The sequence below is a fragment of the Dryas octopetala genome, chromosome 1 (genome assembly GCF_963921425.1).
Source record: "Dryas octopetala chromosome 1, drDryOcto1.1, whole genome shotgun sequence".
Classification (NCBI taxonomy): domain Eukaryota; kingdom Viridiplantae; phylum Streptophyta; class Magnoliopsida; order Rosales; family Rosaceae; genus Dryas; species Dryas octopetala.
The window spans coordinates 15,786,186-15,799,307 of record NC_141366.1 but is presented as its reverse complement, the minus strand read 5'-3'; the positions used below and the strand labels follow the sequence as shown (position 1 = coordinate 15,799,307).

At 37.0% G+C, this 13,122-nt stretch overlaps 1 protein-coding gene across 1 annotated transcript; it reads right to left on the bottom strand.

Annotated features, from left to right (window-relative positions):
• Positions 1–1,915: 1,915 nt before the first annotated feature.
• LOC147298457 (phosphatidate cytidylyltransferase 2-like) lies at positions 1,916–7,896 on the bottom strand. The gene is made up of 13 exons (XM_086242059.1): positions 7,878–7,896; positions 7,642–7,760; positions 6,628–6,778; positions 5,991–6,244; positions 5,731–5,882; positions 5,342–5,483; positions 5,103–5,259; positions 4,549–4,596; positions 4,363–4,449; positions 3,148–3,276; positions 2,995–3,051; positions 2,383–2,466; positions 1,916–2,285 (listed from the first exon to the last, which is right to left on the bottom strand). The coding sequence occupies exons 3-13, from the start codon at positions 6,709–6,711 to the stop codon at positions 2,202–2,204; spliced, it is 1,278 nt and encodes a 425-aa protein (XP_086098185.1). The 5' UTR covers positions 6,712–6,778; positions 7,642–7,760; positions 7,878–7,896; the 3' UTR covers positions 1,916–2,201.
• Between the last annotated feature and the right edge of the window lie 5,226 nt (positions 7,897–13,122).

Genomic DNA, 13,122 nt, shown 5'->3' with positions numbered 1-13,122 from the left:
CTTTGGATAAATTTATAAAATGTAAAAATATATATCAAATTCAACAGTTGAATGGCAGAAGTGTTTATTAATACTAATGAAGTTGAGTTGATATAAGGAATTAATCATTTCATATCAACTTATGTTTTTCTTTACATTGATAAAGTGTTGAAAAATCTTGCACAATTTAATGAACTTAACACACATAATTGACATGAACATTATGGAGAAACCCTTTCCGAAGGGAATACATTAGTTACATTTATATATGAAAAATCTAGATCAGGTCAAGGCAGGGTCTTCAAAAAGTGGAACTAGTCTTAGTCTCTTAGAGGTGCCTTCGATTGATTCAATATCAATGAACCTAAAAAAGAGAGTTGATGGTTGGAATGAATGTATAACAAGAATTCTTGGGAGATTCTTGATAGGTGCTGGGGTGAGCTAAACCAACAGGATATACTTTGGAAGAAGCAATTTGTTACCAGCCATATTGTTCCTTTCACCTCATTTTCAATTAGTTATTGATCTTTATAAAATACAATTGTTTAAATAAGGTTTTTTAGCAAGATACCCACTTAAACTTTGACTCGATTTGCATATTACCACCTAAATTAAAAATTGAAGCAAGTTGCCCATGAATTAAATTTCGTTTGCAAGTTACTACCTCCATTCAAATCCTCATGGGTTTTTTGGTTTTTTCATAGAGAAGAACTTGGGTGAGGAAGCTTTTGCCACCTCACCATGCTGAGTGGCAAAGCCCAACCAATTACAAGTGGCCACATGTACAAACATTTTTTTATTTCTCTTTTCTTATTTTTACAAACTTTGAAAATTAATTAAAAATAGTTCCGGATTCAGAAAAATACACGGAAAATTTTTACGGACTCGTCTTGACTAATAATAATTTACTATGGAGTCAAATTATCAATTTGCCCTCTGAGAGTTTCCAGAAAATTTAGGAAGTCTAAATTTATTTCTAAAAAATTAAAATACTTTGAATTCTTTAAAAATTCATAGGGTAATTTCCCGAACTCAAAAAAATACAAGGTCTGCACCATTGGTCATCTAAAAACTAACACTACCTTTCTCGTGAACACTTGCTACCCAAAAGACCGAGAGGTCTTAGAGGAAAATAAATTCAAACTCTGGGATGTTAATTTTTATGAAAGGTAGTGTCATTAGGGTAGCAAGTGTTCACGAGAAAAGTAGTGTTAGTTTTAGGAAGACCAATGGTGCAGACTTTGTATTTTTAGAAGTTCGGGAGATTATCCTATGATTTTTTAAAGAATACAGAGTATTTTAATTTTTTTAGAAATAAATTTGGACTTTCTAAATTTTCTGGAAACTCTCAAAGGGCAAATTGATAATTTGACTCTATAGTAAATTACTATTAGTCAAGACGAGTCCTTAAAAATTTTTCGTGTATTTTTCTGAGTCCGGAATTATTTTTAATTAATTTTCAAAGATTATAAAAATAAGAAAAGAGAAATAAAAAAATGGTTCTACATGCGGCCATTGGTTGGACCTTGTCACTCAGCATGGTGAGGTGACAAAAGCTTCCCCACCCAAGTTCTTCTCTATGAAAAGACTAAAAAACCCATGATAATTTAGATGGAGGTGATAACTTACAAACAAAATTTAATTCAAGGGGGCAACTTGCTTCAATTTTTAATTTAAGTAGTAACATGTAAATCGAGTCAAAGTTCAGGTGGGTATTTTGCTAAAAAGCCTTTAAATAATTTATTATTTTATTTCACTATTAAATAATGCTCTTTTAATAGTTTTGTTAAACAAATGACATTTTTAGTTTTGAAAAAAATTTAGCAAACCTTGTAGGGACAACCTATAATAGTAATAGGTCTTATGTGCCTAAAGATAAGTAGAAAAATGTAATTGGGCTAATTGACTTCCTTTGGCCTAACTAGTATAAATCCAGTTGGAATTATAAAATTTAACATTTACTAAACAATTCATCAAAAGCACGAATACAGAGGAGGGTTTACTTCCATCTAGAGTTGATGTATATTAAATGACAAAGAGACTATACAGCGTTTGCGCACACAAGAATGCCTCCAACCTAAATATTTGAATGGGGTTGCTCTAGTAAAACAGAACCACCACCATTTACAAAATATTCCCTTTTCTTCCTCTCTATGCCAAGATGTACAAACATGCAGGGGAGAGGAGAGATAGCACAAATACAATTTATTCACACATCATCCTCATCCTCCCAGCCGATCCTGCAACACTTGTTTAAGCTTCTCGAACAGAGCACGCTGTTGCTCCACAGTAAGGTTCATCAAAATCTAAATTGCAGAAAAAAAAAACAGATGAATGTAATTATTCCATGGTCATTAGAAAGAACACAACACACCCTATGCACCAAGCTCGTAGTAACAATACCTGGTCCAAGATCTTCTCAACGGAGGGGCTTTGAGACACAATAAATGACTGATGATAGATGTAAGCAAATACAGCCATTACCATCTACAATAAAACACAATATTGATTACATAAGTACACACACGAGCCATAATTTAGAGTGCAAGAAACAATTAACACTCATTATTAAGGACAAAAAACAGCATCATAAAATGAGAAGTTGATTAATAGAATTCTTGATTCATTACAGGTATGCTTGCTAGAAAAATTTCACTGAAATTTCGGTTTCGGTTTTTTGGGTGGGAGAAGAATTGGGCATAAATTGCCCATTTTCATAGTTTTTCCACACAATTTTGCCGAAATTTCCACAAAATGATTTCCCTGATATTCCAGTGTTGCTAAACTGGGAAACATATCCAGAAGGTGATGTCTTTGTCAATAGTAATTACAGTCAGCATGATTAAACTTGCTCACTCAAATCAACTCAAACTCACTCTCAACTATTTGGCATTGGCTACATGAATTACCATCTGAAACTAATTGAGATCCACAAAGTGAATTTTCTGATAAAATGTAAAGATGAACCCCACAAACTAGTATTTTTTTTGTTTTTTTTTTTTCTAAAAACCTTACCTGGCAATCCATTCTGTCTGTGATTCCACCATGCCCAGGGATGCTATCACCGAAATCCTAAGACAAAGGGGAGAAATTGTTACCAAAATGTCAAACAATTAAAGGTTACCATGTATAATTGCATCAATCACAATTAGAAGATCAAGAATGAACCTTGACTTTAAAAGCTCTTTTAAAACCACTTGCAAAGAAGCCTCCAAAAGGTGCTATTATTGATGAAAACAAACCGAGTAATAGAGCATGCCATTGAACTGGCAAGATTGAGATCCCTTTCCAAGGAAACTGCAACACAATAGACATGAAAGATTATATTTTGACTCATATTTATAGGATTCAAGATTGAAATTGCCTGATTTAATAGCAGGCATGGCCTTTAAAGAACTGAAGTAGTGCATTAAGAGCCAATCATCTAACTTTTAATAGTAGGAGAAACAATGCTGATCCACTGACAGAAAAAAAATCATAAAGCAAACTGCAAGATATGATTTTATAAGAAGATTCAGCACAAAGAAACAAAGAACAATGTGCAACAGTAATCTAGCCCAAAAAATAACAGAGTATAAGGAAAATTGCACAAGTATCACTCAGACAAAGGGGTGGGTTGAGGCCCAACCTGCCAACCAAATCGATCTAGTCGGGTTGGGATTTTCATGAAATTAGGGATTTTAAGAGAGAAAAATAATAGTATAAGGGATAGGTGGGAGACGCTGCAAACTTATGAAGATAAAAGATTTAGAATTAAGAAATGAGAAGATGGGAGGAAGAGGCAGCGGCGCAAAGTGAAATAAGAAACATTCAGAAGCCTATGGGGTTAGAAACATAAAATAGTAAGACAACATAATCAGTTTCTAGAATTCTTTAAGCCAAATATATTTTTCGAAACACAATATCCCCTCTCTATTCAGTGGAGCTGGAGGTTAAATTTTACTCCTCAATCCCTCGGGTCGGTTCGGCTATTTTAGGTGCCACTGAGAAAAATCTTTGTTATTCATCTACATCAGCTAAGGAAAAACAAATAGCTTCTGCTGAACAATCTCAAGATATACATGTGCCTGGTCAGATTTAAAGATCTGAACAAAATTGAGAGTATAATAAAGATAACGTTGCACACATAAAACAGCACTATAAAGATTAATTATGGCATACGAAACCCTTATGAAGATGATGTGGCATCTGGGCATTTGACACAATCCTCTTTGACCAAAGAATCAAGTTTATCATCAAAAAGTGGAAAACTTGTAAAATCTCTGATCTCCAGCACAAAGGACTCAACTGTATAACAGGAATACCATGGTCCACCGTTTACTACTAGACACAAAAAGATTTGGGGTATATAATTACAGAATCGATAAATGTCACTTTACTCACCCATTCTGGGAGCCATCCTGGTAAGGCATGATACTCTGGCTTAAACAATGGACCAGGATCACAATGAAGCCAACCAGTTGATAAATCCTGCAAGTGTGACCTCAGAAATCAGTGAAGATAAGTTTCAATGGAAAATCCTACTACTTTCCTAAAGCCAATGGACTTCTGTTTCGTCAGAATTATTACCTCTCTTGGACATGTTAGCCACTGGAAACGGCCCATGATATTTGCAAGCTGCATAAACAAATTTGCGTTCAATGTTTATAGAACTTCAATTGTATAAGAAAAAGCATTATCAACATATTATATTGAACAAGTATGCACCCCAAGAACATCGTACATGGCTGAAGCATGCAAACCAAAATACTTGGGGTGTACAAGTTAATTTTGATATATATAAAAAATTAAGAAAACACTTCGGGGAAAACGTTTTTTTTTTTGACAAGTCACTCAGGGAAAAGAGGTGTGGTGTTACAAGGGGCAAAAAGAATTGGAAAAATACAGATTGCAATAAGTTGAGATGAACTATGACCAATTATGGTGGCACTCAAAACCCAATCATTATTGAATTGAAGCATAAGATCTATAAAAATGTTATCATGTTGACTACATGTGAAATTATCCTTGACTCAGATTATGAAGAATGGGCTACAATCCTCAATATGACTGAAACTATAATTTCACTTTCAAGTAAGAAAATAGAAGTGTATTTCTCATCACCAAGGAAAATAGAATCTTACCCAAAATGCTGAAATCATAGTTGCAATAGATGCTCCAATGAATCCCTCCCAAGTTTTCTTTGGAGATATCTTGATCAAAGGGGTTCGCCCAAAGAAGAAACCACAGATATAAGCAGCAATGTCATTGATTACTATAAGTGATGCTGGAAGAAGAAACCTGCATCAATTTTTCCCATGTATCAGGGAAAGCAACAAAGAAAAAGTACCTGTGAGTGTGTTCCTACAACAACTTAAATTACCAGAAAATTCCTTCAAAAATGCTGGCTACAGTGAAAGAGGACTGTGTAAACACAACAATTAGAATCATGTGCGTCCACGCATACTGGCCAAATTGATACTTGTACATCTTCTTCTTCAATGTAAGAATGAACCACATAAAACCTGGACCCCATTATGGGAAAAAAAAAAATAACATCAGCATAAGCGTCTGAGCTATATAAAAAGGGGTAAAGCAAAATCACCAATGAAACAGAAATTGACAAGAGATAGGACCATTGTGCATCTGATGATGCTAAAAAAGAGGCAAGCACAAGTTTACTTCAATTTAGAGATATGGCTATACAGAGTTGGGATTCATATAAATATTCCTAAAGCTGTTAAAAAGACAAACATAGCATGTATAACTAACCTGCGATGTACAAGAAATAACAGACCACCATATGATACTTGATAAGAGTGCTCACAAGCTCATATAAAAATTCATCTGAAGTTACAGTGTTGACAAGCCGTTGACTGAGTATGCGACCGTAAACAAAAAGCATTGCAGTAAAGAAAAAGTGCCTGAGCAGAGAATTGAAAATGAATTATATTAAATTTAAGACATGATAAATAATATCTGAACTGCTGTCGGTGGAATACACACTACACAATAAAATACTACTTTCTGACCAATTTAACAGCCTGAATCCTGGAAGATGCCTATCTTCATGAGCTCTCCTGAGTAGATTAAATAGCTCCTTTGCCATAAAGATTTGGATAACCACCACCATGGCAGTGATACAGAGATGACCCATATATATAATTAATGCAAAGCCTCCAATCATCCAAACAGTAGAGTATGCACGAATGATCATTGACCTGTATTTATTATGGTCATCAACAAGTAGATGGCCTCCATTTGTTTTACTATCATCCTGGAGAGCCTGCAGCCATAAAGGAAATAAAAACGAATATGTATTACCCCTTAACATTTAGAAAATCTAAAATGTCTACATTTAGTACTGCAAATGCTTTTTTTTTTTTTTTTTATGCCAAAAGGCCTCGAAACAAATATACATCATGATATAGAATCAACTAGTTAAGCCCCTAACTTAAAAAGAAGTACATAATTCATTAAAATTTGGGAAAAGGAACATAAGAATTAAGGAAAAAAAATTTGAACGTGGGTTTCCAATATTTAAATATTAGGCAATCAAATTGTCCCCATTAATTTTAGAGGAAGTATAAATCCATACAAAATGAAACTAGGCAGTCCATCACTCTATTAGAATTGAGAGAAATAACAAAGCATCAAAGTTAAACAAACCTCAGTTGAGCGTTTACGATGCCGAAGCCGACCAGTTGGGGACCTTGGGGTCGATGGGGACCCCACACTATTATCTTTTTGCATGTCTCTTCTCAATTACTTTCACTCAATGGTTAAAACATACATGTATCTGATGCAAAAAGATCGACACCTGAAACATCAAAACACATTAGGATATTTGGGGGACGGTAATCAAAATATAAAGCCATTTCTGTTTTGTAAGTTCACACTACAAAGAGTAAGGTAGAAAACGCTAAAGCCTTTACTGCCATTATGGCACACTAAATCAGAGTCACTTCTTGCAGATACCATAGATACAAACAGGAAATGAAAGAGAATCCTAGTTTCTGGGAATGGGTATGCTAGTAATACTGATACATGCCCCAGCTATGTTGACAACCAAATGGGCAGCTATCTAGCACACCCCTCTATAGCGTTGCAAGCACTGGTTAAAAGACGGTCTTCATGAGCTAACCTTACAAAATTTGAAGAACAGACAATTCAACAATCAATGACAACCCCTTTGGGGTCAACTTAATTTCCATACTTTGGGAAATGGAAATTTTTAAAATTTCCATGTGCCAAACAAATTGACATTGGCTAATTAAGAAACCAATAGTTAATTAAACAACACTGAGTCCTAAAAGCTTCCTTTCCAGGCAAACCCAATACTTCTACGGCCAGCTACTCTGCGACTAAATCACATTGCTCAGATTTTAAGCTCCAAATCCAGAAAAACAAACAAAAAACACCACACACACACACACCAAAAAAAAAAATGAAACGAAATCCCAAGTCTTCAAATTTTCACTGTCCCAACAAAAGATTTATCATTTAAACACACAAAGCAGAATATACACAAACAAACACACACGTAGTGCAACAATGGATAAAATAAAATTGCAACAATACAAAAGCTGAATATCGAAGAGCTTCTAGAAATTCAAATCTGAAAACAAAACAGAATACTGAACCTAAAGATCGAAAACACCAGAGAGAGAGAGATAGAACGACCTGGTTTCGCTTGGTTCTGCTGAGTGAGAGTGAAAGAAGGAGAAGCCGAATAGAAGCAAAGGAGGCGAATACGAATAACGGAGAGAGAGACTGAAGGAGTCTTTCTCGTTACTGGTTTTCTGGAAGAGAACAACCAAAATAACATGGGAATTCAATAATTCTAAATTTCTGATTATAAAGTCGTATCACCAAATGGATTTTTGACCGTCGGATTCAGAGTTTTGGTTTGCGCTTACACGTGTACGGATATCGGTTAGCCTCTTCAGATGTCGAATCGTAGGCAATTTAAGATGTGCTGTCTTTCTTTCTTAAGACCCCCTCAGGTTCTCTGAATTCCCAGTGCCATCCCTGGTCGAAGTTTCTGTAATGTTCATGATGTAAAAGTCAATGAATAAACATTAATTGCTTATAACTTTATAAGTACCCAAAAAAACATTAATTGGCTGTACTTACCGATAAAATGCATTAATTGATTATAATCTTAAAAAATGTTGATTTGTGAGTGATTACACGTATTTAACATTTAAAATTAATTACTCTGAAGGATAAAAAAAAGCATTTATTTTGATCACCCAAAAAAAAAAAACATTTATTTTAACTGGAAATACATCCAATAATAAATTTATGGTAAATGACATTTTATGTGCATCTGTTAGCATAAAAAAATTGTCAAACGTTCGACGCTATATTTATTTTGGAGTTTAAATATGTGACAAAAGAATTAAATTTCATATTTCGAGAAATTTTCTACGAAAATTTTAAAAATTTTGATAAAAATTAAACAAAAACGACAGAAATTATTATCAAAATACGAAATTTTTTAATGAAACTTTACAATATGTTTATTTAAAATATTATCTACTAAATTAATAAAAAATATTGAAGAAACCAAATTATATAGTAGGTTTCATGTGATATAAGGTGAATATAATGTGCGCTGGAGCAAATACTGTTAAATAAAATTAGTATAATGAATAAATAAAATTAGTATATTTTTTATACTATATAATTTAATTATACACTAAAATCTAAACCATAATACTCTATATACTCTATATACCATAATACTCTTTATACTCTATAATCTATACATTAAACCCTATATACTCTATTTTCTTTAGGATATTACGTTTTAGGCCATTTATGATATTTTTAATTACCTTTTTATATAGAAATGTATTAGAGTTTAAGGTTTAAAATAACTAAACGAAATCTCAAACTTTTTTTTTTTGCAATTGTCCAAAGGCCCCAAACCCCCCCTTCTTTTTTCTTTCCTTACTTTTTTTCCCCTTGCCTCTCTCTTCAGTCTTTTTTTTTTTTAAATCTTTCCTTCTTTTTTTCCCGTGCCTCTTACCCAGCTAAGCTTTGTCTTCACTGAGTGTAACAACCCAAATTTTGGCTTATGGTAATTTTGTTACTTAAATTTTTCAAACTTGTTTTAAAGTTTGTTTAGAGGAATTAGAAATTTCCTTAAGTTTATTTTAACTAACTTAGACATTTGGTTGTGGTTCTAGAGCTTAGTTGTGTGTAAATGAATTTTAGAAAATGAAAATTCAAGAATTTAGCAATTATTATTTTTTTCAGAATTAAATTATGAGAGTATGATTTTTCATAATGTTTTTGAAAGCAATTTGACTATTTTGAGGTCATAGAAAATTAGTACTCATCAATACGAGTCCGTATAATTTTTCGGTGAATTATTTAGAGTCTTGAGCTATTTTTGGTGAATTTATGAAGTTGAAGAAAATAGAAATTAAGAAAATTTTGATATATTTTGTTAAATTTCGGCAAAATCTTCAAAAAAAATTGTTAAATATGTGTTTCGATTTTAGAACCCTAAAAAAACAAAATTTTCAACGAAATTTTGCCAAATTTTTTGAAATTTAGCCTAAATTTTTGAAATTTAACACCTTATATGTGACCAACTGGTCTTATAGTTAAAAAAACTCGCATTTTTTATCCTTTTATTAAAAACACCCTAAAATCTTAGATTGATGAATAAGTGGGCTATAAAGTTTTTATGAGTAGGCCACTAATGTGAACTTGGAATGTGGAATATGATATGGATGATGAACCCATCAAATCTAAAAATTAGAAAAGTGGTCATATACATTATGAATTTACACTATAGATATTTAAGTTAGAGTTTATAACTTTAGTATAAGAATACATATCATCGCACTCATAATAAGAGTTCATGCACATCATCTCCTCGAATAAAAGTGATTCTCGTCTTTTTCTCAAATAAAAATAAGACTTTGACAATGCTAATATGTTGATATTGACTACAATAATAATCGACGAATTTCTTTTGTTATTTCTAAATGAATAAAATTAGGAGGCTAATGTCATTATTGGGACATAACTTAAGCAATCATCATCATGTTTCGACGTAGAAATTAATATGAAAAAATAAGAAGTATGTGATGTTATTATAAAATTGTCCATTGTATTATTGAATATTTGCAATTCCATTCCCACCAAACTAAGTTGAATATTTGTGCCATCACGGTGGTGGTTGAATAGATTTATTATGACTATACATAAATTTGGAGAAAGATGAGAATTAGAAATTTTCCAAATTTAGAGGAAGGTGTAGAAGGAGAAAGCATTATGACTATGCCCTTTCTAAGATTCTCTTTATCTTTATTTCCAATCTTTCAATCTATTTGGTGCTTTCCCACAATTTGACACTTGGAATCTTCAAATTTGGGGTTCATGCTATGCTACTATCGTAAAGATAAATGGGTTATGGCTTTTCACTTTTGCCGAATATAAGCCTAGAATCAACTTAAAAAAAAGAAGCTGATGTTGATGACACGTGTTCAACATCTATTATGATAAAAAGTTGGTGGGGTCTTTGCTTTCTTTTACCAAAGGCTGCCCGCGTAAGTGATGGCGTATGTGGACGAGTAAATTTCTGATGATCCTGCTTTTGAAGTGTTTGTGGGAAAATCCACATCAATCCGAACAGCCAATCACGGCTCGACACGTGGCTGGTCAACATCCATCTCGGAGTTGACTCTCAGTGGTCAAACTTTGACCTCCACATCATCACTGGTCATCATTTCCTCTGCCAGCTCAGACCGAGTTTCCACGCCGGGCCCACCATGTTCGGTCCGAGCCGAACCTATGATCTTCCAAGGGATCGAGTGTCCATCTCCCCACAATCATCCCGGTTCGGCTCGGCTCGGCACAGGAGATGGTCTCCTTCGAGTTCTGGCGTCGACCAGTTAGGGCTCGGGAAGACCCCAATCTATGGGACCGGCTCGGCCTGGAATCCCATATCCGATCCGACCACACATGGATTTCGTGTCTTCGCATGAGAACATGCGTTCGTATCGGCTCGGCTCGGCTCTCCGCCGCCATTCCCAGGAAGATCACGCTGGGACGAACCGCCACACTTGAATGCACCTGACACAATCTTCTGACAGATAGAATATCAGGCTTGCATTCATGACTACTGGAGCAGTCTGCCTGAACCTTCCAACCTTGCATTTAATGGGGCATTCAATGCAGCATTGAATGCTGAGGAAGCAAGCAGCTGAACATGCAACTAGGCCTGACCAGGTGCGTGGATCTCTGGCAACCATTCATTCACATGCAGGTAACTTAATCATTAAGTCTTCCTTTGCCTATATAAGGCACCACATATGCACAAAATGAGGCATCTAGCAATCTATCAATATACACGCAAAAACACTTACATTCCCGTTCAAAAAAAGAGCCTACCCAACTTGTTGAGAATAACCCAGAACATTTGCCTTGTTCTTCCCATTCTCCCAAGTTCTTCCTTTGTTCTTCCTCATCCACCATCAAACACCACCACTGATTTCATCATCGGAGTGTGTTTGGCTGGTACCACACCGGTCCATCTCCTTTGATCTTGTTTTTGTCTACAGGAAGATCTCAACCAGCATCCACTTCATCATCCAGCAAAGCACCTGATCAGCCAGATCAGCTTATCTAAGTTGTTGCATCTACCTTACGAGAATTTGCATCAACAGATTGGCGCCGTCTGTGGGAAATCGACTTCAGCCGTTGTGTTCATCACTGCAAGTGCTAAGCCCTTCCTTCACATAAGTCATCATGACTACCATCTTTCGGGACACCAGTTCTTCTTCAGGAGCGTCTCAGAATGATGAACAACATCAGCCTGAAACACCTGAAAAGACAAGGGGAGCACAACTCCCCAGGACATCAAAGTCCAAAGGTCCCTCAAAAATCCGAGCTGCTCATAAACTCCTTAAGGAGAGCCAGCGACATCTAGCCGCTGAGAATGCACTCCTGAATCAGAATAATGAGCTGCTTGCAAAACAGGCCGAGCTGGCCGGGGAACTTGCACGCCATCGTGCTCAGCTTGAAAATAGTGGGGGATCGGGCTTCCGATCGCGCCGGACCCGAACCGAGCAGGAGGTCCTTTCACCATCTCCTTCTCGGCAAAGCACTCCTGCCGAGCCGAACGACCAGACCGATCGGCAGGAATCGGATCACGTCTTCCCGGGCTTCGAGGACATGCCCCCGGCCGAACAGGCCGAATGCCTAAACGCCCACCGTCTTCTTCAGCAAAAACAGGCGGCTTTCGGGAAGCGTGCCCCCAGGAATTCGAGCGGAGACCGTGCTGACCCGAATACAAACCGACGACCCCCGGCCCAATCAAGGTTGGGGGCCAACAGTCCAGCCGGTTCGGCCAAAACCAGGGTCCCGATTGGGGATAGGCTCGGCCCCATCACCAGCCAGGATCCTTCCCCATCAGGAGCTCACTCAAGGAGACGATCGGTGAGCGACCGACTGGGATCGACTATGATCATGTCGGATCGACGACCGGTGAGCGAGAGGATCACTCGCCAGCCGGTGAGTGAGAGACTCGGTAACCAGGCCGAATGCTCAGGGGAAAATGCGGCCGAGCCGACCCCGCCCGACGTTGAAAATCTTGTCCGGACACTGGTCCAGGACCAAATCCGGAGCGTCCACGATCGGCTCGGCCACGTCGAGGTCTCTAGGGGGTACACCGGTAGGGCCGACCACGGAGAGGAACTCCCCCTCCCGTACACCAGCAGAATCCTGGATGCTGAGGTCTCCCGCGACACCAAACCCCCCAAGATGGATCAGTACGATGGGACCAAGGATCCCTACGACCATCTTGACAGCTTCAGATACGCCATGGAGGCCCGCCAGGCATCTGAAGCCACGAAGTGCAGAATTTTCCCTTCGACCTTGAAGGGCTCGGCTCGGGGATGGTTCCGAACTCTCCAACCGAACTCCATCGACTCATTCTCCGACCTCCGAAGGGCCTTCCTGGCGAGATATCGGGTTGTATCCGAACGACTCTACAACTTGAACGATATGTCGCTTGTTAAGCAGCAGGAAGGGGAGAGCCTCAAGGCCTATCTGATCCGCTTCAACATCGAGTATACGAAGTGCGACGATTGCGACGATAGGTCAGCAAAGAATGCCCTCATGCAAGGTCTGCATGCCGGG

What these genes read in the sequence shown, in the direction of transcription:
- LOC147298457 (XM_086242059.1), bottom strand. Translation starts at nt 6,711, where the DNA reads ATGCAAAAAGATAATAGTGTGGGGTCCCCATCGACCCCAAGGTCCCCA. An exon ending in TTATTTCTTGTACATCGCAG is followed by an intron (nt 5,484 to 5,730) that starts GTTAGTTATACA and finishes AATGGGGTCCAG; the next exon opens with GTTTTATGTGGTTCATTCTT. An exon ending in CAGACAGAATGGATTGCCAG is followed by an intron (nt 2,467 to 2,994) that starts GTAAGGTTTTTA and finishes GTTTTATTGTAG; the next exon opens with ATGGTAATGGCTGTATTTGC.